This window comes from Neolamprologus multifasciatus, chromosome 14 (genome assembly GCF_963576455.1).
Source record: "Neolamprologus multifasciatus chromosome 14, fNeoMul1.2, whole genome shotgun sequence".
Classification (NCBI taxonomy): Eukaryota; Metazoa; Chordata; class Actinopteri; order Cichliformes; family Cichlidae; genus Neolamprologus; species Neolamprologus multifasciatus.
This window is the reverse complement of record NC_140452.1, coordinates 13,127,022-13,151,132: the sequence shown is the minus strand read 5'-3', so window position 1 is coordinate 13,151,132 and position 24,111 is coordinate 13,127,022. Positions and strand designations below refer to the sequence as shown.

The 24,111-nt window shown below is 39.9% G+C and overlaps 1 protein-coding gene across 2 annotated transcripts in view; it reads right to left on the bottom strand.

The window, feature by feature from the left end:
• gbe1b (glucan (1,4-alpha-), branching enzyme 1b) overlaps nucleotides 1–22,653 on the bottom strand; it is a 114,804-nt gene extending 92,151 nt beyond the window's left edge. The window contains exons 1-3 of one of the 2 annotated variants that reach the window (XM_085131393.1): nucleotides 22,379–22,653; nucleotides 9,293–9,462; nucleotides 1,987–2,102 (exon numbers count right to left, since the gene is read on the bottom strand). In XM_085131393.1, coding sequence (XP_084987519.1) covers nucleotides 1,987–2,102; nucleotides 9,293–9,462; nucleotides 22,379–22,560 — 468 coding nt within the window. In that variant the 5' untranslated portion in view covers nucleotides 22,561–22,653. Of the gene's footprint in view, nucleotides 1–1,417; nucleotides 1,929–1,986; nucleotides 2,103–9,292; nucleotides 9,463–22,378 lie in introns of those variants that run through there. The other variant, XM_085131392.1, reaches the window with a different exon arrangement.
• Between the last annotated feature and the right edge of the window lie 1,458 nt (nucleotides 22,654–24,111).

Sequence of the window (24,111 nt, the reverse complement as noted above, 5' to 3'; positions counted from 1 at the left end):
ACAAAGCTACAGCTCGGTGAAAAAAAAAGTAGAAAGGATCAGCAAAGCACAGTCAGAGAGGCCTCAAAAGGTCTTCTTTGTTTGCTGCATGATGCAGCCCCTGGATGTATTTGATATTAAAGTCAGTATTTATTTACATCTGTTAGCCATGAAATGCTTACATCATAAAACTGTGCTGTTGCTCCCTATCCATTATAAAGAAAGATGGTGCAAACGGTTGATGAAAACTGCCCCTTTTCCAGAAAGCCAGTTCCTACTCTCCAATGCCAAATTCACAGCTTTAAAAGTGTTATGCATGGCTCTCTGGGAGCACTGCAGACATGGCACGATGTAGGGGACAGAAAGCCACAGTACAGTATTGACTTGAAAACTTGTTGCAGTAAATTTGGATTCAGTGGTGATTTATGCTGTTGTATTTTGAGGGGGTGCAGCTCTTTTAATTGGTTTTAACAAAGCCACAGACCCATGTTGAGAGGGGATTTGAGCCAGGGAGCAATTTAGAAAAATAGGAAATCCAAGTCATTATCCTTTGCCTCTCATCTATTATGTCTGCAATTCGGGATTGGAAGGGGGTAAAATAAATATAGTTTGGAAATCTGACAAGTTACTTTGCCTCCATCAGTCAAATAAGAAAGGAGAAAGCCAGCGTGAGAGTTGGAAAAACCCACCAAGAAATCGATCCTGTAGTGTTTCCCACAGTATGTGTTCACCCTGTTTTGTCCCCTGCAGAAACAGGCATTATAACCCAACTAATTCTGGCTACTGTTGTGAAGTAATGACTGTTCCAGTGCCACCTGCCTGTGAGCTGTTGGCCAGACTCCCCTCTGGGGTTTTTTCATTATGGCCAGGCCACCTGGGGTTAGCTGCCTGGCTCCCCTTATGACATGCTTCACAGTTTATAGGATTAGGAAAAGATAGTTGGATAAATGGACTGGCATAAAGCCTGACAGAGCAATGGTCCTTCACACAAATTGGCCAGAATTAGGCACATTAAAGAAAAATCAGATGGCTGGTAAGGCTGAGGGGGTGCATAAACAGGAAAACAACTAAGAACTGGGCAATATGCAAGAAGTTAGGTGTGGACAGAAAAGCATTTTTGATCGGTTAGATAACGCTTCTGTTCGTTCTCTACGGTCTTGCATAGTTGCATCATAAACGGCCCGTGGTAAATACTGTACCCACATAAGGACACTGCTTGTTTATGGAGACAAATTGGGCACTGAACAAAGGGGATGGAAGGGCAAGCTGCTCTACATGAGAGTGATTGGAGCTAGGCTTGTGCTTCCACGAGGGAGTGCTGTGGAACTAATTCTAAAGTGGGGCTCACAGCAAGACAGCTATTCATAGGCAGCGGGGGTGCACAACGAAAGGCCAGGTGCCAGCGTTTCCATCTGCTTCTTATCGTCCTTAGACTGACCTCCGCTGACAATGGGAGCCGGGCAGCCTGTCCAGGGCGCAGGAGTTTGCCAACAATGACCCGGTCCCAAGGAGAGTGCCGCGGCGATGCCATCCACTCCATGCCTGGCATCTCATTTCTGGGTTATTTCTCATCCACGCTGTTTGTTTGGGAGACAATGCATAATGGGAGGGTGCATTTTTGCATTTAACCCTGATGAATTATTTACTAGAGCTTAAAACCAATCATGTACACCCACTGTGGACTGTGTTTTGCGCCGAACAAACGGGGCACAATGTCCTGAGGGATACCCGCAACAGATGGGAGCAGAAATAAAAGCCATCAGTTGGGCTCCTCAGGTGTGTCTACTCTCCACTGTGCAGATTGTGTACATACAGTAATCTCCCTTCTGCACTGTGAGTATGACATGTTGTTGATGGCGACACGCCAGGTTTTCACTTGGTTCATAAGACACCACACATGACAGGGAATCTCCCACGAACATTATAGTGACAAGTCCCTGTGCCACTGAGGCAAGATGACACCTACTGAGGGTGTGAAAATAAGCATGAAGATGTTTTGTTCTCTACCTTGAGTTTAGAGTTATGATCCACAGCTGGAGAGTTGTCATGCTTGGGTGGAAGAATCAGTTCCCACTTGCCAAATTCTTTCTTCGTGTAGCGGTGGGAGAATTTGTCCCAGCCATCTATAGGAGAAACAGACAGCATTTACACACATCACTCTAATTGGTTTGCAATGTGCTCACAAACATGAATTCTAATAAGCTGCAGCTGGATTAAAGAAAGTTGCATACAGTGGAAAGAAAATTTATATCTGTCTTTTTTTTTTGGATCTCTTTGGCTTCTTTTGCCATGAACTGGTCACAGACCTGTAGGAGTAGCCGGATTTTCTTCACATTAAATGATCTGATTCCTGAATTTTTAAATGAACAAGTTTGAAAAACATGTCACAATTTTGTATGCGTCATTTGTTCCAGTGTAAAGAATTCGTTTTCAGTCTCAAATTGTTTATTTGTATAACATTAGAATAACATTAGAAATGCATCATATTAGAAGTTACCTTTTTTGGGAAAAATAAATTTTTTTAAATGATTGGGGAAAAGTAAAAACAAGGCAAAAAGACAGTACTGTGCAAAAGTCTTGAACAACCTTTCACAGACACACAGTGAGCCAGCCTTTCTTGGAATCTTTTTCTTGTAATTTTTATTCTTCAGTCCTAAAACGTTGATGTTATTTAGTTTTTTTTAACTTAACATTTAACTATGAATCATTCAGGCTTTTTTTAAAGCACCCAACTCAACTGAAGGGATGAATAAGCATTGTGTCTGCAGACAACTTAGCAAATTTAAATATATCTTTAGACACTTTGATACTAGCTGCCTGTCACCTAAAGACATCAGTTGTTGTGATTTCTTTAGGTGAATCTTTGAAAAACTCCAAAGATACCACAGTTTGACGTGCATAAAACAGAATTTTTGCACCAACATGGTGATTTCCAAAGAGCTGTTAGCTGTAAACTTGGCATCTCTCTGGGTGGTTGCCGTGTGTCACGTTAAAAAATATGAGCAAACAAGATGCACTTCATTTCTTGCACTCCATTTGTCTTGACAATACTTTTTAAAGATATGAAGCATTTCAGGGTTAACTTGAAAGAAAGGCAGACGTGAAATATAAGAGGAGATCAGAGGTTAAACGTAACATGTTTAGATGCAACTATAATACAAATCCCCATACAACAGTATAATTTCCTAAGTGTTACCAATACCAACAAAGGCAGCAGAATGTGGAGCATAGTTTTAAAGATAAAAGGCATTTTATGAAAGTTTGACCTTATTTGAGCCTGAAGAAGAGGTTAGAGGTCCAAAGTAATGTGACATTAAGAATTCCAACATGTCATAGTTTCACGTAGCGCCATATAGCATTATCACTTTTACCTCAAGATCATTCTATTGACCTTGGGGACAGGTCAAACGTCAAATGTGACACATTTTTAATCTGTATACGGTACTTCGCATAGGTTGATAACGCATATCATTATTTGTAAGATTCATAGTTTCTAATTATAAGGTTATAAGCTTTATTCAACCAATAAATCGTTCAAAATTCTTCAGGCTCTCCTGTTTACAGACAGAAAAAAAAATGACACCCACACATGCATATACTACCAAAAATAAGAAAAGCAGAGGGCAACACAAGAAGTGGCAGGCCTAAAATCCTATCTATGACTGGTGAGCAATATCTGAAAGTCATGTCCTTACAAAATAGGATAAAACACAGCAAAGACCTGACACAAAAGACCAGAGAGATGCAAGTGGCCTTTCAACTCCATCATCACAAATAGTCTCAGTGGAAGAGTGGCTGTCAAGAAGCCATTCTTAAGGAAACCCAGAGAAGAGGCTGAAGTGGGACAAATTACACAAGAACTGGACTTGACTGGAAATGTGAAATTTTTGGTTCAAATTGTGGTCAATGAACAATGACACCACACACAGGCAACACGAAAGTGGAGCCGAACAGAGACACCAACAGACATGAGTTGGCCTCAACTACAGAAGCAGTGTGGGATCATCTTGATAGAGAACAGAACAAAAGGCAGCCAACATCCAAAGAAGGAGCTGCTGTAGTGAGTTCCTGGAGACTCCGTAAAGAAATGACAAGAAAGCTTGCCTAGGAAAGCTCAGCCTGTGCTGAAGAATAAAAGTGGTCAAACCAAATATTGATTTTCAAGCTTGTTAGAATTGTACGACCTCTGGTCTTGCATTACATACTAAATTTCCATGTATATTTGCATATGTTTCAATAATCTGCTGTACCCATTTCCCCTTTTCCTTAAAAATATGAAGAAATGAGGGGTGGCTCTCTATTGTAATTTGAGTACTGGACACTTCAGTACCCAAATAGTTAACATACTGTACACTAGGGATGGGTATCGAAAACCGGTTCTTGTTGAGAACCGGTTCCCACTATTTCAATTCCTTGGAATTGTTTGCCATTTTTGCAAACGATTCCCTTATCGATTCCAGTCGCCCCGAATGACGCCACCACGTTGCGGAGCGTCATTTACCTGGCAGGAAACACGGCGCCTAAGCGGCTCAAAAGTTTGGTTATACTTTACGAGAACCGATGACAACTGGGCAACTTGCAATACTTGAAAAGTAGATATTTCATTTAAGTGAGGAAACACTACGAATATGCAAAAGCATTTGCTCACAAAACACACGATGACCTTAAATGAATGTCGTGTTTTTAATTCCACTCCGGACTCATGAATCTCAACCCAGCAGCAGCGGTAACGTTTGCACGTCCTCTCCCGTTAATGCGGCAGGTAAATAATCAACTAACAGTGCATAATATGTTAGCGCGATCTGCCTTATTACAAAACCTGCCATTACTGTGCATTTAGGTGACCATGATGAGAGAGACAGACAGAGTCTGGCTGCCTCAGATGCTGGCAGTTCTTGCTGCAGTCTACCGTAACGTCTCCTTTCAGGCCAGGATGGACGAATGTCACCGAGCAGTGACTAAGTTTGTGGTAAAAGGCTTGCACCCATTTGCCACAGCAAAATGCCCCCGACATTCGGTAAGTGAATGTGTTTAATTGTAGGCAGGGACATTACTGAATATTCTTGTGTAATTGCTACAGAGCAATTTATGTTATACTTTGTTATTGCTACAGAAGAATATTTATTTTATTATTTTACATTTACAATTTTTTTTCCTGGGGACCCTGTGACACCCCATTGACGAGCTGTAGGCTGTGGATCTCTTAAGATGTCACTGTTGGGTTTGTAAGGCCATGTTACTCCTAAATTTCTATCTTGTTCAAAGAGAAGATATAAAACAAAGTTCTAAGCTAATCGACCTTAGTGTTCTCCTTTTTAAAAAATAATCGATAAGAGAATCGATAAAGAATCAAATCGTTAAACAGAATCGAAAATGGAATCGGAATCGTGAAAACCTTATCAATACCCATCCCTACTGTACACACATATCAAATTATTTTCGCTGCATGTTATACTGCTATCTCACTTTCATCTTGCTTGTGGTTTTTTTTTAAATTATTATTGTTATTATTGCTTTTGTGAAAACAGCATCTTATAGCAGACTTTTTAATCTACAGAAGAAAAACGGACTGAAAATCCACGTTTCCTATGTCTCTGCTTTATTTAACCACTAGGAGGAGGCACAATGAGAAATTTTAGAGTTAGACCACTGGGTGTTTCATTAATTTTAATAGTAAATATAACAATTAGCAGTTTCAGTATTCCTTATTACTGCAGTGTGTTGCCACTTTGCCTTGTGCTAACAACAGCTTTTAGTTGTAGTCATCACTGTGGCTTTTGTTCCATTTCAATATCCCCCCCTGTGGTCCAAACACCACTTTATTTCTCTGACTTGTACAATCTGTCTTTGCACAATTTAACACCCCCACCCTCCCCCCCCCCCCCCCCCCAACCTCCAAACCCTCTTACATAATTCCTCGTTGTGCTTTTTTTCCCCCTCCTCCCTCCCTTTTTTGGTTAGTTTTTTTTCCCCAGCACTGTTCTCCAGTATCTTGTGACTTTTGCGACACAGAGAAAAAGCAGCAGGCTCAGTCATCTAAAAGAAAAACTGATAAAACACCACTTCACTGCTCACTGAATTTTATCTCTGAGACAACAACAAAAAGGCATATTCATAATGTGCTGATTCCACACTCACAACTGCCACTGACTGAGGAACACTTTAGGACACAAAACATTTATTGTAAAGTGACCACCTCGGCATGTCATTTTAGGATGTTTTATTCTGTAAACCCACATCTTCTTGTTATTCATGAGCAATAACAGTTGCAGGATAGAGAACAAATCAAAAGAGATGCTCAAGAAGTGACCGGATACTGCAGCAACACTTTTCACAGGGAGGCCAAGTCATATTTTTTTTTAACAATTTATTTATCTCGCTTTTCTTAAACTCCTCTGGGAAAAAAAAAAAACCCATAGTGCATTATGCACCCAACCTGCACCATATTCATGACTAGGGCTACTGGGGTGTTTCCACATTTACTATGAAACCGAAATCAAATAATATAACTGAGCCGTGTCAAAATGTAATCTCTCACAGAATTGAATGTTGGAATTGAGCTGCTGCCCAAGGTCCGGGGAAGATAATTAAAGAAGGAAACGGAACAGAGGAACTATGGAAAGAGGGGGTGGCAGAGACAGAACTAAGTAGTAGAGCAGGGCGATATGAGCAAAAATATTTATCACGATATACATTTGAAAATTTGTGATAACGATATAACTGACGATATAATTGACACTAGACAAAATACTTTACAACTCCACAACTTTATTAGTTAAAAAAAAAAAAACATCAATGTATTTTCACTTAAACAAGCAGCTGTTGTTTTTATTTTTTTTATCTGCATTAAAGTTGTATAAAAACGTAACAGTGTGAATGTAAATTCCTTGCTGACAGTTTAACCAGTGGAAATTGGCCGACATATCCTCAGCATAACCATGTATAATATCCACAAAACTTAAGAGGTTATACACACACAATACGGTATTATTATGTTGAAACACAGTACGTATCACTCTGCAAGGCTCCTGCCTACGATAGCCATAATGCTCCGACAATCCATCAAGCGGTGCGGCTTTGTAGCTTAGCAAAGTCGTACTAAAACATTTGACAGATTTTCGAGCACCGTGTACAACATAAAATCGCTTCGAGGTCAGTAAACACAACCAGAATTCATACATAAGGCACACGGGATTATAAGGGGCACTGTCGATTTTCAGAAAAATCAAAGGATTGATTTTAAGTGTGCCGTATTTTCCAAAAAACACGGTAATAACGACGGCCCGCTAGCATGCTCTACCAAAAATAGTGTTTTGTTGTGTATCTGACGGACGAAAGCTAAACCAGTTCCACACCACTGAAGTTGCAGCATTTTTACAAACCAATTCTGGTTCATCCGTTTCATTCAACGATCCGCTTTCGCCCTTCTCATTCCCCGTCGCCTTTTTTGCCATGTGCATATGAAAACAAAGGCACTGCGCATCCGTGTTTTACCCATATTCTATTGCGATATTATGCCCAACATTATACCGGTATTACCGTGAACGGTATGATATGGCCCGGCCCTACTAAGTAGCACAGAAAATGTCTATATACAATAAATATACTGCTAATTTTTTGCATATCGTGTGCGGCTTTGCACACTGATAGGTTTGTAGTTTGAACCTATTCGCTGGAACGTTGAAGACAATATAATTACACAGCAAAGCAAGACACGAAGTAGGCAAAGTTCTTCATGTTTCTCGTGCACGGGAGAGAACCGGACAAACGCCGTTCCTTCGCTTGACCCCAGTTGCTCTCGTCCGCTCCCCCGTAACACTGCTCTTTTATTGAGGTTACATGAATATGCATAGGTTCATTAACATATGACGTCTATATACAAAGAAAGAGTACCTTGCCTGTGCGGTCTGTGTGTGTGTGTGTGTGGTCAGAGTGTGACCCCATAAATGACTTCCCTAAACCTACTGGTCTGGAAAGTCCAGCAGTTCATCTAAACAAAAGGCACTTAAGACTAAAACGGATATAGCTACGTTTATCCTACCATAAAACAATAAAACAAGGTACGACTTCTTCCCATGCTCCCAGGATGTTGGTGTGGATTCCAGAACACTCTGGAATGCACACCAAGCCTTTACAGACTATTAAGGATCACACATCCTATCACTACACAATCGATTATACACCTCTACCAATCTAAAACTAATTATAAAACTCTAAGCATATATAAGTAGATATTTCTAAGCATAAATGATAATCAACATTACAAAACCTAACACACACTCTTTACCAATTAACAGTGCATGCATACATTAAATCTTCCTAAGGAATGAATAACTTTGGAAAACTTTATGCCGGGGGGGGGGGGGAGAACAGGGACCAATAATAATAATAATAATACTACTAATAATAAAAATAATGGTTGTGAAAAACACTTGAGACATGAGAGCTTGTCTCAGTCAATCATCTTAAGGATGATATAACAAAACAATGTTGCTGTATTTTTCCACTACATCCAAAAATAAAAAAACTAAAAATAAAATCCGAAAGGCCATTAAATTACTTCCAAAGTTGGGACCAGAGGGAATAGAGATTTCAGTGCAAACACAGAGGTTGCACTCTCAACAACTTTGCGAGCGATGATGAAATAACTAGCTGCTAAAATATTAACAAACACTCCCAACATTCAAAAGCTACCCTTCAGTATGCAAGTTTATCCCGTGTAATCAATATCTTCCACATTTCCAACTCCCATGTCGGCTGTTCAAAAGTGATGATACTGTTGAAACACGGCACACTGTGCGTTTTCTTAATTTCTTGCCCTTTTGTGTTCAGGAGCGCAAAAATGTCAAATCTTTTATTTAATTTATTTAATGCACTATGAAGACATGCAACCTTTCGCTCTGCACTGAAATCTCTTTTCTTTTTTTGGGGGGGGGGGGGGGGGGGGTCAAATTGTTTATGCAGCTTCAAATTAATTTGCTTTTTTTGTATTTTAATGTTATTTAGAAAATGATTGCTACTGTAGAAATTTACCAGCTTCACCTATGTTTTTTTTGTTTTTTTTTAGCATAATGAGGATTTCTGCTGGGAGTAAAGCAGATGGGAGATTCCCCAGCACACATGAAGCCCTGAAAAAGAAATAGCATTGAGGTGACAGTGACAACTTTCCACCTTAAGGGTGTCCAATCCACATTGTGTCAAGAATTATACACAGCAAGAAAGTTCACTAAGCTTAAAGGAAACAACTCGGATGTCACATGCACAGCACCTTGGTGTCACAGACAGAACAGACGGTTCTTCTCAAGCTACTTACTGAAGTCGCCTGTAAGGAAGAGGGCTTCTGCAGCTGGAGCCCATTCTTTAAAATACAGGCTGTTGTCAGGCCTTCGCTGAACACCGAAGGTATTGTAACTGCGTGTGAACTGGTCAAAGCCTCCCTCAGCCTCTTCCAGCAGGAAAAGCTGCTTCTGTAGCAACTCATACCTTCAAAGCACAGAGAACACATAAAAAACATGTATGAATGAAAGTCCTCCAGTTAATGTACCATTTGATGATTATATCTGATATTATACAGTATATTATGCTGAATAGATTTCAAGAATTCTGCACAGAATAACTTGCAACTGGTTTTTCCTCCTATTGCATCAAGCTGTCTCCTCTGCTTCTACTTCAGCTGGCATGTTCCCTTTTTTTCTCCACAGTAACTTTCTCTGGATCGAATTGGCTGTGGATTTATAATAAATCTGAGGTTAATTCTTTAAGAACTTACTGATTTATCTCATTTGGGTTTTCTTTTAAAAGATTTTTCATTTTTATTAATGTTTACTCTCTGCAAGTGGAAGAATTACCGTTGTGTAACTTTCAAAATATGCAATAAAATCATTCTTGCGAAATTCATCACTGTGCAGTTATTGTTTTTTATTTAACTGTGTATTCATGTATATATTTATCTAATTATTTTTTAGTTAGCTGTGTAACTGTGCACTAACCATGAGTAGCTCTCCTAATTTCTGCTAATTGTATTTTGAAAGGTACCGTACAAAGGCTTTCTATTTCATTCTAGTGTCATAATTTACATATAAATAAAAACAAAAACAGAATATCATATATTATTTTATAAACATTTTCCAAGTTATATAAAGTAAAAGATCATTTGAAACTACATTGATTGAATTATTTACTTGTAACTAAGGCAACACAAGAGCAAGGGCATGTAAACACACACAAAAAAAATCATCGCTACGCACCAAATGATAAAATCAAAATCATACATAATTCCCTTAGGGATTGATAAAGTGTTCTGATTCTGATTCAGGTATCAGAAAATGAAGTCCCTCTGCTGTACTCTGTCGATGTTCAAAAATTCTTCTAAAAACAATCACAGTCAGAAGGTTTCACCATTCATTTGTGTTGTTCTACGCTAGATCATCATAGCGTTAAAACATGCTCTTATGCACTTCATGCATGTATCGATATGCATATGAAAGTAGTCCATAGAAGATCTATTTGGGGGGGGACCCCAAAAAACAAGCACATTCAGCGGCTCATAATATTTCTGTGCTCACAAGTTTCCAAGGTCTACACTCAGGATGCAAACCTGCCTCATAGCATCAAGAATGTGTGACTACAGACATATCCTGAGAGATAAACCTGTCCGTTACCTTCAACTGCAAAGGACAGACTAACTACTCTGCAATTTATCTCACTTAAGTTCCAGCAGCCAAGCCGGTGTCCATATCAGATCCCCTCCCGGTAAAGAAAGCCTCTTGCAACCAGCAGAGTTAAGTGCACTCCCTCCCCTATAGCCCTGAAGCCAAGCTCAGACTGGCCTATGAATGCCCTGGGGCTAGTGATGATGGGCTGAAGTAACAGCGCCATTTCTCAGCAGCTGCTCCCTGTGTTGAGCATAGTGGGTACAGACAGTGGTTGCCAAATGTAAACCTTTTAAGTCCAACGAACGCTGCCACATGCTTCCTTTGCCATTTTGTCACAGTTTCAAGAATATACTGAGAAAAGGGACAAAGGATGGATTCACACAGTGGCAGTGCTTCACTGCCACAGTATTAGAAGGCATGAAAGTCATGTCTGTTATCATTACTAATGGGTTCAAGGAGGTTGGAGCAGAGGGACTCAAGAGCCAAAATCCAGTAGTGTATGGATGCAGTCATCTTTTACATTGGGTTCTACTTCAGATAAAACATAGTGAGTTTGGTTGGATTGCTTAAAGGTACAGCAAACACAAATGTTACATTTATCAAATATAAATCAAACACATGCAGTATATCTCTCCTTTCCACCCTGTGCATTTATCTAAAAATTGAGTTTGGATTAAGTTGTTAACTCTCCTCACCTCAATCCTCACACTGGCTTTATATTTCCATAAATATCCAAATGTTTTACATTAGTTGCAAATTCTACAGATTACTACAGTACTGGACTGCACATGGTATCCATAGTCAAAATTTGTCTGCGAAACATTCTACCATCTCCACCCACTTTTCTTCACTGTTAGCCATGAAGTCCTGAAGCTAGCAGATCAGAATCATGACTGCAAAACTAGCGGTCTCCCCACATCTTCTCTCTTCCTCCTTGCATTCCCTGAAAACTTGTCAGACAATGAAAATGTGTGTGCATTTTATATTTTCAATTGTAGTCAGATGTTTAACCTCCTAGGACCTGGCGTCCACATATGTGGACATCACATTTTGGGTTATTTGGACCAAAGTACTCAATATTGCTGTACAAAGGCCTGATATCCACTTACGAGGACATTATACTGCAACTGTTCTATATATATATATATATATTTTTTTTTTTTATTATTTTTTTTTTTTACCTAATTTTGTTTCTAAGAAAAATGAGAGCCACATATGAGATATTCATTTAAAATTTCGATAGAACAGTTGCAGTATAATGTTCTCGTAAGTGGATATCAGGCCCTTGTAGAGCAAGATTGAGTATTTTGGTCCAAATAACCCAAAATGTGATGTCCATTATGCAATGTGATATATCTTATAAGTACTTGATCTCTTTGCATATTAAGAGCCATAAACCCAAATAATGCCATTCTTAGCCCTTTGACCACAGTGGAAAGAAGCTGTACACTGTTAATATGCCCAAACTAACAAATTCTATATACTATTTAGTGAAGCTTAAAGTTTGATATGAAAGAACACTGTTTACCAATCCACTCCTTTTACATAATGCTGGGGTCCATTATCAATACCAAAATATTGATTATGGACTAAGAGAGATGAGACAGACCTCTGGTACATGGCTGAATTTTATAACAGGCTTCTCTATAGTGCAAAGCAATATTTCAGTTTCCGAGAGATACACCGCTGCTCATTTTGAGGTAGCAAACGACTAGAGACACTACTAATCCCTGTTGCTTGAAATTACAAAAGTGTTTTGTCCCGTCTCCCATTCAGTGGTAATAGAGCAGTGGGAGATTATAGATGTGAAGAACAGATTTCTGTCCTGGATCTCTTATCTTTTGGTTTAGATAACTTCTCTATCTACAAAGATATTGGAAAAGAAAAATATCCTGTGGCACAATTGAGAGATCACACTTACTGCAACACCACTTCATACAACAAAATTCTCATCCCCATGTCAGATAACTGACAGTTTCAGACAGAAAACACATTTTTACTTAAAATATCAAGTTGGCCAAATATTCCTTAAAGGCTATAAGTTTGGTTTAAACGGCAAAGACAGAATATTCATTCATTTATGTTTGCTTAGAAAGTAACTATGTTGTTGCTATGTACAACTGCATAAGGACACCATAAGAATGATGTTATTTTTGTACAAGATGAGCAAATACGGATTCATTTAGAATATATAATATATGCATATCTGTGGGATATACATGGTTTAATTAACAGCAGGCATCTGTACCTAGTAGTCTTGTAGTAGTCTTCATTGGCATTATTAAATTGCCTGCAACTTTAGAGGACCAACTGGTCACAACCAAAGTAAGTTCTAGGTATTAATGCATAACTTCATCAATCATTCATACCTAATAATGACTCCGGACACAAAGAAAAGATCAGTCGGAACCTTATGTTTAATACATTTCTGTATATCAAATGTAATGTTTTAGAGTTATGTTCTCACTCTCACTGTCTTGGGAGGTGGTACTGACATAATGTTGCTGACAATCAGTTGACTTGGAGGGTGATCACAGCCCTCCAGGGTCTTCTAGGCTACAAAGGCTTGTCAAAATAAACAGCCAAGCTTTTACTTAAATCCCATGTGGTGTCAGTCCTCTTGGTTTATGTTTTGGTAGTTTCTGTTCAATACTAAAAATCTGATTGAAAAACGCATTTTCCTTTTCAGGCTTTTTTTTTTTTACCATTATTGTGCACATGGGTGTTTTACACTTTATTGGTAATTACCCCAAGTACCAAAGTACAGCCAATAAACACTTAATAGTATCATTAATTAAATAAGGTCTCACTACACATGGATAGAACTTTGTGCTTATGAAGTCATAAATTAGTAAAACTACTGTATGGCATTAATGTTTGGGTGTTTCGTAATATTATGTGTCCCTAAAATACACTGAGGTACCACTTCCTTTATGCAAGGCTGTGATTTCAAACAGTAAAAATATTTGCTATTTTTCTCAAAGTTACATGCTGAGACCATGAGGACAAGAGGGAAAACAGACCTTTGGATAAAGCTCTGCTGAAAGCAAGACCAAAGTCCAGAAGGCACAAAAGGAAGCTAATGAGCTGGCAACAGCTCTATTGAAAATCAGGGTTAGGGTTTAGCAGGTGCTTGAGAAGGTAAGCCAGAAAAGAGCTCACCATTGAGAAATCTGAGGCTCAAATATCGTCCAAGAAAGCAGACCAGCTGGAGACACTCTCCTGAATACGAGAAATGGGGCTCAGAAACAGCTGGAAAAACTTGACTTCAACTCTGAAGCACACAGAGAAGCAGTGAAGAATCGATCATCTCCAGTGGGAGAAGATCTTCCCTCATCTGGGCCACAAAAGAAACAAACTCTGCAGGAGACTGAAGTGGAGTGGGCAAAAAAGCAGAGCAGCATGACGTTGAGATTGAATAATCCGAAGACAAAAAGACCACAAAGAAAAGTTGAATAGTCAAGCTCTTCCCATGCCCAGCAGCAGGAATGGATGCCAACTAGAATTTCTCTCTTGGGAGCTGGGCAGGAGGGTCTCTTTGGAGATTTTGTCACATTTATATTAAGTTACAAAACTTGGGCTTGGTTGAGAACCTTTTTCAAGGAGCTGTTGTTCATCTTAACACACTTTCACTTTACCATGGCACCTTTCTGTTGATTCTAGTGTCAAACGCCATTTTTTCAGTGCAACTGTACAATGACAATTAATTTTGAAATTAAGAAAATGAACCAAGTTCAAAGAAATATCTTAACGGTTAAAATAAGTAAGACATTAATAAAGCATTTAAACAAGACAGCTTAAAACAACATGCTTTGGTAGTAGGGTTTTTCTTGCCTTGGAAAACGCACGACGGTGAGCACAATCAGTCTGTTTTACTTTATCTGACAGAAATCAACAGTTTCACAGTGCTCACAGTGACAATGCTAATTTGTTAATGTTACAAGGTCTAATGTCTACCACACAACCATCTATTTTTGTGTTTTGTTGTGCTAATGAGCAGTTAACTCAAAGTACATGTGAGGGTCACCTTAACTTGATTAGACATTTCACAAACCTTTATCTTGCCTCAAAGCTCTAATTATAAAAGCATAACAATGCAGAATTTTCTTTCTGGTGTTGACCAGAAACATAATGACAACCAGCAGCTGAAAGACTTTACCTAGTCTTCATTATATATCAAATTGACCTTATGGAATGTCTTTAATTAATCTACTAACTACAATAATTGGGTTATAATTGGAATCATGTGTTCATGTAGTTTCATGGCTGAGCCTGATTGTGCGTGTAGAAAAATTCTGAAACTAAGGATAAATTATGTGTTCTCCTCCTCTCTTCTCTCTGTCTCCCCAATCATGGTGGAGTAGATGGATAGTTCTCTGAATCATCTGTTAAAGAGCCTGATGGCCAAAGTGAAGGCGATGTGCATTTGTCACTACATCTCATGACAGAGCAGAATCGTGATTCTTCCATTGCCTCCTTGTATGACCTTGCTGTGCCTGAGGACGAGGTTGTAAAAAAAACCCATCTGATTATTTTTGTAAATATGGCATCTACTCGCATAAGACACTGCTGGACACTGCTGTCTGTGTCCATGCAAGAATGAATGAATGAATGGAACATTATAGCTCAGGTCCTGTTCAGATTGGTGAAGACTTGGGTGAAGACAGTCATCTTCTCATTTCTGGCACGAAGGAAGTGGTTCAGGAGTTGCTTGGCTTGAATCCAGCATGCGTGTGCGGCCTCTCAAACTGCTACAAAGAACCACAAACTATTCTTAATCACGTCGTTGCTGTTCTGAACTTCGCCAGGTGCGCAAGTTGGGAAAGAAAAATGTGTCTACAGCACAGATGATGATGAAAGGTTGGACTGACAAAAAAAAAAAAAAAAAAAAGTGCCAAAGCCAGACAATTTGAAACAGCAGATAAAGTGTCAGTTTTCTTGCCCAATCCTTTTCCAGTCTGCATGGGTGTTACAGCAGACCCTATGCTGTGAATGGATTTAGATTATCACCACATCGGATTAGCTGTGTTGAAGCAGACGATGTCACGTGAATAAGTTAAAACCATATCATTACCGAGAGAAGACTGTGTCTGATTCAAACTCTTGTCAAAAATAGTAAAGCTGCCTTGATGTTGTCCTCTGCTGCACTTTTGCTGTGTCGGGTGTTGACACTTCCTGTGCTGCAACCATGTAGTTTTCTTGTTCTAATCGGTTTTCCTGCATTTCTGGACTTTAGTAGTGAGGAGGTGGACTGCTTGAAACTTGTAGTACACATCCGATCAAATCCCAGTGAATACAGGCGTCTTTAGATCAGACTGTATTCATTCTTTGTGAATCATTGACCATGTTTAATTTATTATTATCATTATTATTATTTTTAGATTTTTGTTGTGCGTTTGTTTCCCTGAGGTAAGTTTTACCGTCTCAAAAGAGATAATAGCTACTGTAACTAAAATACGGGTCAATCCTTTAAAGAGGGTTGGTGAAGATGCGTGCAAGATGGACTAATCAAGTATCGGTTCAGTTCTTTATTTTCTGATGTGACAACCCAAACTCATATCTGCAACATGACATTCATGCCGGACACACTCCTCCTGCATGAATGTCACAGCATTCATCTTGTCTCCTGGCTGATATCTCTGAGTGGGTGTGGCTGTTTCTGTATAGGTTGCCAGTTGTGTCACAAAAGTTAAACTGTTACCCTCTTCCTTAAATGGAAGAACATGCAGACAGTGTTGAATTGGCTTTGCAGCTTTTGTGACCAGGCCAGACATCCTGAAAGTCTATTCCACGTGCAAGTGACTCCCAAAGTGAGGTATATCTACATTTGTGAAACAAAATGCTTTCATACAGTACACTCATGTCCTTTCATGTGCTCTAAACACCTGCCACATTTCAAAGAATGAGCAACACATTTTTGGCATGAATGCAAAGCATACCTAAAATGATACTGTTATGTACCTAATGTTGTAGAATAAACACGCTGGATGGCTGAGGGCTCACGGCTGGCTGACTCAAGCAACAGTGGTACATCTGAGAAAAATAAACACAAAAGGCAATCGAGATGTTTCTAGTGGCCTCCTCTAAGAGTGAGATTTAGTGCTTTTTGGGGGATGGTAGCTCTACCTGAAGATTCTTTAAGAACTTCTGTTGCTGCTCCACTCACTCCACTCACTTATTCCTCTGTTTGAGAGCATTAAAGCCCTCCTGAATTACACACCCATGTGTGCTGTGCCATTATTTTTTTTCACTGCCATTCTGGTGCAGTCCTGTTACAAGATCGCACCTATGAGGTGATGCACCACTGAAAAGTAGGCTGTCATGTTGATTTTGGCTCTTAAGTACTTTCATGCATATCTCAGCTCCCCAACTATCCAATCGCAGTTTAGCGGCTGATGCGTTGGATGTTGTTTTTACAATCCTCTAATGCTGAAGATAGAAGAAAAGACAAGACTCTTAGTGGTGTTGAATAATGGTTAATGCAACGCTTAAGGCTGAAGAAGTTCCACACGCCTCAATTAACTGGCACATTTGAGAAGTGGGAAGACACCTCTCCTGTGCTAGCAATGGATTTTGCTTAAGCTGCCTTTTATTAATTTTGTTTATTAATTATTAGTTCAGATGGGAATTATGGACAGTCTTGCTTTCAGTCTAGATTTCATTAGTTTTGCTTTTTGTTATTAATTTAGGGGTAAAGTCTAACCCTAACAGTCCAATGCATGGCTGGTTCAAGGTCTTCCCTTTTTTTTCCCCCCAGCTGTTGCTTCCATCTTCTTTATTTGCGTTCGATTTTTGCAAGTAAATATTTTTTGTCTGATTAAAAATTCTCTGCAGCAACTTTGTGGCATCTCATGTGTCGTGTTCCTTTAAGCCATCGATTCGGGGACTATAAAAGTGGTGTTATTTTGATATCTTAACCAAATCAAAGTCCCAGTTTAATATTTTCCGTCTGATTACAAAGCACGTCTTGAAATTCTCTCCACAGATGAGCTGAACTCTGCACCCTTTTCACACACTCACTGTTATACAATTGGACATCTAAATTTAGAGTGAGTGTTAAGGTCTGTTGTGTTGTGTATGACTGATGGTGACAGCTGAAGCACAGAAGTGTCAAGAAAGTCTGCAATAGCCTGGAGAAAGACAAGAATAAGCTTTTCTGCTTTTTATCTTGGCTCACATAAAAAAGGGGGCTTCCATACAGGCCTGGAGCAAGGTGACTTTCAACTAATGTCATTAACGTTCTTCCTAGTGAAGCATTAATGGGGCTAAAGAGAGACCTCAACATTTGCTCAGAAGTTGATTGATGAAAGCAAAATTCCTCTGTTTAACTCACATCTTTGTCGACCCTCAAGCAAAGACAATAAATGCTTCCAAAGCCACTTTCAAAGAAGGCACATAAAACATCAATTTAATTTAAAACAACAGGCAGTATTCCAAATCTTCTCTAGCCTCTCTTCTAATAATTCTTATTAACCAACCAAGTGTGCATGTTATCCCCTTTTCCAGCTTTAATTCCTCCTTTACATTTCCCCCAGTCAGAGCATCTGCATTCATAGTCATCCCTTCAAAGTCAATAATTAGCTTTTCTGTAAATATATTACATCACCATCACAAGCAGAAAACTGAGAATTATTCCTTTTACTTTGAGATGAGTTCTGATGACATACGCAAATCTGTGCAGTACTAAGGAGCATTCCCAATACTCCCTACTTTCATTTGATCCAATTTAAGAGATGCATAGGGCCCAGAGCTGCAAAATCCTAGCAGCACTTCCTACAGACTTGCGCAACAGGAAGAGTAAATAATGAACGATATCAACACAGCACTGCTCACTGGGGCTGTAACCTGCGTGCAATATCAACGGCTGTTTTCACAATCAATCTGAAACTAGCATCCTGATAATATGAGAGCTGCCTGCAACCACAGAATAACTAATTAGAATGGCAGACCTGCAAAATCTACTGGAGTCATTTCAAACTGTGCACAGTATCTGTATCTGGCTTGAACCACAGTTCAACAAACCACAGCCTGAGCAGCCTTGAGCAATGACATCACAGTGAAATCTAAAGCATCAGCCTCTGTGGTCATAGGTCTCTTTCTGATAAGCCAGCTAAATTCTTAGTACTGGGACACAGCGTGACACCACAGCCTGAGAAAGCTCCTGATTTCTGTGCCTGCGTTCATGATACGGTGTTTGGACTCTGGGCCTTAGAACACCAGGGGCTTATCAAGAATTAACCTTCACACAGCAGCGATCCTATATGTAAAATAATTTATGTGCAACTTTCATCAGCGGGACAGGTGTTTGAGACACGTCTAGAGCTCGGTGAAGCCTAAAAATCCCAAGCTGTGTCTGAGATGGAGCTGACACGCTCATCTCTCTGCAAGGCTAGAGCCCTGCTTACATGCTTGAAATACAAAGCAGGCGGTCCCTTACCTGCCACATTAGAAACCAGATTTGACATGGTAATGAAAATTGATAAAACTATATAGCCCCTAAGCAGAGTTTTAAAGCTTAGTTTCAGGCTCTGACCCTGCGGTGAGCAGAAATGATAACAATCTGAGCTGTAGATCATCATCACCATTTGGCAGTAAGTTAAAAAAAGAACATAAGCATGACTCCCCCCCTTTTACATGACTGAAATGAGCCTGATGCCCTCACACCTATAAAACAGTTCATGCTATGATCAAATATTCTCTCATTCTGCAGGGTTTTATTGTTTTTACAAAATCCATCCCTTCTTTGAAATCTAGTCGGATTATCAGGTTAAAAACACGTGAAAAATAAAAAGGACATTTAAGTAGCAAGCAGAAAGATTGCACAATTTATTGACTTACAGTGTCTATTTACTGTTGGAGGTTGATGTACATGAGGTCAGTGCATGTACCAATGAAGGACAAGGTTTTGTTTCCCCCTTTTACCATGTCTCGTGTAAAGTGCTCCAGAAATGTAAACTTTTATTCTTTTTAACTGAGGTTTGTTTTAATTGTCACAATAAGCAAACAGTCGTTCTATAAATCCCTGTAATTTTCACTGTGTTCCCTTTCCCTTGGGTGATAAAAGTGACAGAATAAACAAAACTAGCAGTCTCTAATTAGAAAAGAAAAATGACATTAATTAGCTGATCTTTAACTTGAGCTAATTAAAGTTGAACAAATTAATCTGTTTTAGGATTTGTCAAAACTTTCCACTGATTTTTTTTTTGTTGTTGTTGTTAAATCATAAGCATATGACTCAGTGTGGCCTGGTCATAAAACTCTAGGAGTCTTCTTCTTTGTGCATTTCAAGTAACATGATCTAAACTGCTACTCAATTCATTAACCCACACACACTTTATACATTTACAAATACCATGCACACACAAAGGCGAGTTCTGAAGTCGTGCATTCATACTTATATATGTCCGGAGTTCAAGTCTAAGCTGGAGAAGAACATCATGCAACATACAGTGGGGCAAAAAAGTATTTAGTCAGCCACCGATTGTGCAAGTTCCCCCACTTAAAATGATGACAGAGGTCAGTAATTTGCACCAGAGGTACACTTCAACTGTGAGAGACAGAATGTGAAAAAAAAATCCATGAATTCACATGGTAGGATTTGTAAAGAATTTATTCGTAAATCAGGGTGGAAAATAAGTATTTGGTCACCTCAAACAAGGAAAATCCCTGGCTCTCACAGACCTGTAACGTCTTCTGTAAGAAGCTTTTCTGTCCCCCACTCGTTACCTGTATGAATGGCACCTGTTTGACCTCATCATCTGTATAAAAGACACCTGTCCACAGCCTCAACCAGTCAGACTCCAAACTCCGCCATGGCCAAGACCAAAGAGCTTTCGAAGGACACCAGGAAAAGAATTGTAGACCTGCACCAGACTGGGAAGAGTGAATCTACAATAGGCAAGCAGCTTGGTGTGAAAAAAATCAACTGTGGGAGCAATCATCAGAAAATGGAAGACATACAAGACCACTGATAATCTCCCTCGATCTGGGGCTCCACGCAAGATCTCATCCCGTGGGGTCAAAATGATCATGAGAACGGTGAGCAAAGATCCCAGAACCACACGGGGGGACCTGGTGAATAACCTGCAGAGAGCTGGGACCAAAGTAACAAAGGTCACCATCAGTAACACACTACAACGGCAGGGAATCAAATCCCGCAGTGCCAGACGTGTTCCGCTGCTGAAGCCAGTGCATGTCCAGGCCCGTCTGAAGTTTGCCAGAGAGCACATGGATGATACAGCAGAGGATTGGGAGAATGTCATGTGGTCAGATGAAACCAAAGTAGAACTTTTTGGTATAAACTCAACTCGTCGTGTTTGGAGGAAGAAGAATACTGAGTTGCATCCCAAGAACACCATACCTACTGTGAAGCATGGGGGTGGAAACATCATGCTATGGGGCTGTTTTTCTGCCAAGGGGACAGGACGACTGATCCGTGTTAAGGACAGAATGAATGGGGCCAAGTATCGTGAGATTTTGAGCCAAAACCTCCTTCCATCAGTGAGAACTTTGAAGATGAAACGAGGCTGGGCCTTCCAACATGACAATGATCCAAAACACACCGCCCGGGCAACAAAGGAGTGGCTCCGTAAGAAGCATTTGAAAGTCCTGGAGTGGCCTAGCCAGTCTCCAGACCTCAACCCCATAGAAAATCTGTGGCGGGAGTTGAAAGTCCGTGTTGCTCGGCGACAGCCCCAAAACATCACTGCTCTTGAGAAGATCTGCATGGAGGAATGGGCCAAAATACCAGCTACTGTGTGTGCAAACCTGGTAAAGACCTATAGTAAACGTTTGACCTCTGTTATTGCCAACAAAGGTTATGTTACAAAGTATTGAGTTGTATTTTTGTTATTGACCAAATACTTATTTTCCACCCTGATTTACGAATAAATTCTTTACAAATCCTACCATGTGAATTCATGGATTTTTTTTTTTTTTTCACATTCTGTCTCTCACAGTTGAAGTGTACCTCTGGTGCAAATTACTGACCTCTGTCATCATTTTAAGTGGGGGAACTTGCACAATCGGTGGCTGACTAAATACTTTTTTGCCCCACTGTAGCATAACCTAGTCCACTTTGCCTAAAGGATAACTCCTATTGTAGAACCTATAACCCTGAAAAACAAACAATTAGCTGCAGCAGCATCTTTTCTAGCCACAAGCCTCCTACGTTGCAGAGCTACTTAAGGCAGGGATACTAAGAGGGAGGGAAAAAAATACTGTTATGAAGAGCAAGGCCTACAGAAAGCAAAAGCTGCCCTGAAGATGCTGGACCCACTAAACAACAAGCACGCATCTGACAGCATCACCTCAGGAAGCAACGTGGATGTCAGCTGACTGAGAAATACGTGCCCGCTCTCGAAGTATCACGCACAGGAAGTTAGGAGACGACTTGCCCTTTCTCAGCAACTTGTCATGTAAAACGAAGAGTTTCTGGTAGCGGTTCGTTATTTTTGCATAAGCCGAACACCTCTTATCTCCTATGAACGCGTTTTAGAAAAGGGGGCGGGGGTGTAATGCTACTGCGAACGGGTGGGAAACGTAGCTCTATGCGACCTCTATTCGCTTGAAGTGTCAAACCTGAAGACGAGGTTGTGTTGCAAACAACGGGTTTTTTTTCTAGTGTGTGTATGTTTTTAATTCAAGACACGAATGCCACTGCAAGCGTGGGTCTTGCTCGCTTGCCTGGGGACTGGTTTTGGCGACAAGCTGTTTACAAAACCGCCGTTCGAGCCGTGCTTTACCTCCTCCTGAAGTCCTTTTCGTACTGTTTGAGGTAGGGATCCATTTGGAGAAGGCAGCTGAACTCAGGAATTGTAACATTATCTCCCAGGTCTGCCATGGTTTCTCCAGACCAAGCCAATCGAGCACCGACTGCTGCTAGCCGACCGGACGGACTGACAGCTAAAGAACAGAGAGCAGGCATGCACTGTGCGCGAGGCTTTAGTATCCGGAGACAACAGCGAATCAGGGTGCCGCATGCCAAGCCCGTCCCATCACAACGTGCTGTGTTCCAGCAGGTCAGAGAGGAGACAGCTAAACTGTGCAGTGCTGTAGTGTAACTTTAAGGTAACAGCACAGGAAGCATCTGGCGCGTCAGAAGAAAATGACGATGTTGTATACACATGAGCAGCTTTGTAGGCTGTGGGTTTGCCTGAGTTTGTGGCTCAAAAGAAATTCCATCTGCACAGAAATCGGATTTAACACAGATGTTGAAACATGTGGTAGTCAATTGTTGGATTCACTGTTAGCCTAGAATTACTGTTACTTGGCTGATAGTATCCTGACATGTAGCCCACTGGCTGTACTTTTATCCTCACTAAATGTGGACATTTATTGTCATAAATGATCTTTCCAGAGGCTGCCACTGGCATCTATAACTAACAGGAATTGGCCAACAACTGTGTATTTGAAACAGGTTTAGCAGACAGCTCCCAGTAACTCCTGTCTACAAGCTGTTGCAGGCAAATGTCACATTTTACTTCACTCTCATTACCGTCCAAGTCTGTCTCGAGAATTACTGGCTAATATGGTAAATATGTTTTTGTAGAGCAGCCACCAGGCTGCAATTTTCATGAAAAATAAATGGTTTTTGTCTGTGTGTTTGTTTAATTTGCTAGCCACATTAATTTTCCACAGTGTACAGTCCTGTCTCATTTTGGACACTTAGTGAGTCTTTCACTTAAAACAGGAAAACATAAATTTCACAGATGTATCCCAATTATGCTCACTGCCTTTTCATGTCTCTAAAGGAACAAACTCTTTTGATTTGAACACTCCCTTGACTTAATCTTGCAGTTCACAAAGGATATTTTAAGTCCATCTACTGGTAATGTCTGACAATAAAACCCACTTGTTCTTTGTTATGTCCAAATCTTTAATGTGGGGTGCAATGAACAGCTCTCTCGGGGCCACTACTGGAGTGTTAGGCCATTTTTAGCTTTTTGTAATATGTTTTTTTTTTCTTTCATTATGAAAATAATTTCTTAGTGACATGTATCAGTGAAATGCAGTATTATTTCACAATTAAACATGATTTCCCTCAAATTTTGGAGGCTTTGTAAATTAAAATGCTGTGCAGTGAGCCATGCTTATAAAAATGCAGATGAAAATGCATTGCTGTGTGAAAACTTTTTTCTGTACATAACTTCATGGTAAAAGTGAAGCTTTGCATATATATATATAAGTGACCTGCCACTCTTCAGTATGCGCTTCTGCATTTCATTTAAAGAGATCCCATGGTAAAAGCACATCAGCATTAGTGTATGTGAGGTGGTGGTTGAGGAGAATGTTAGGTGTTGCTGAACTCCATTGTAATGCAGTGAATGTATGCTTTTCTACAGATTCAGTATCTACTTCACCTGCACTTACTCCTGTCTTGAAGCTATCTTTCTAAAATGCAGAGCTCACACTGTTTTTATCTAATTGTGGCCTCAATAAGTTTTAGCCCAAGCTACTTCACTGAAGTGGCAGAACT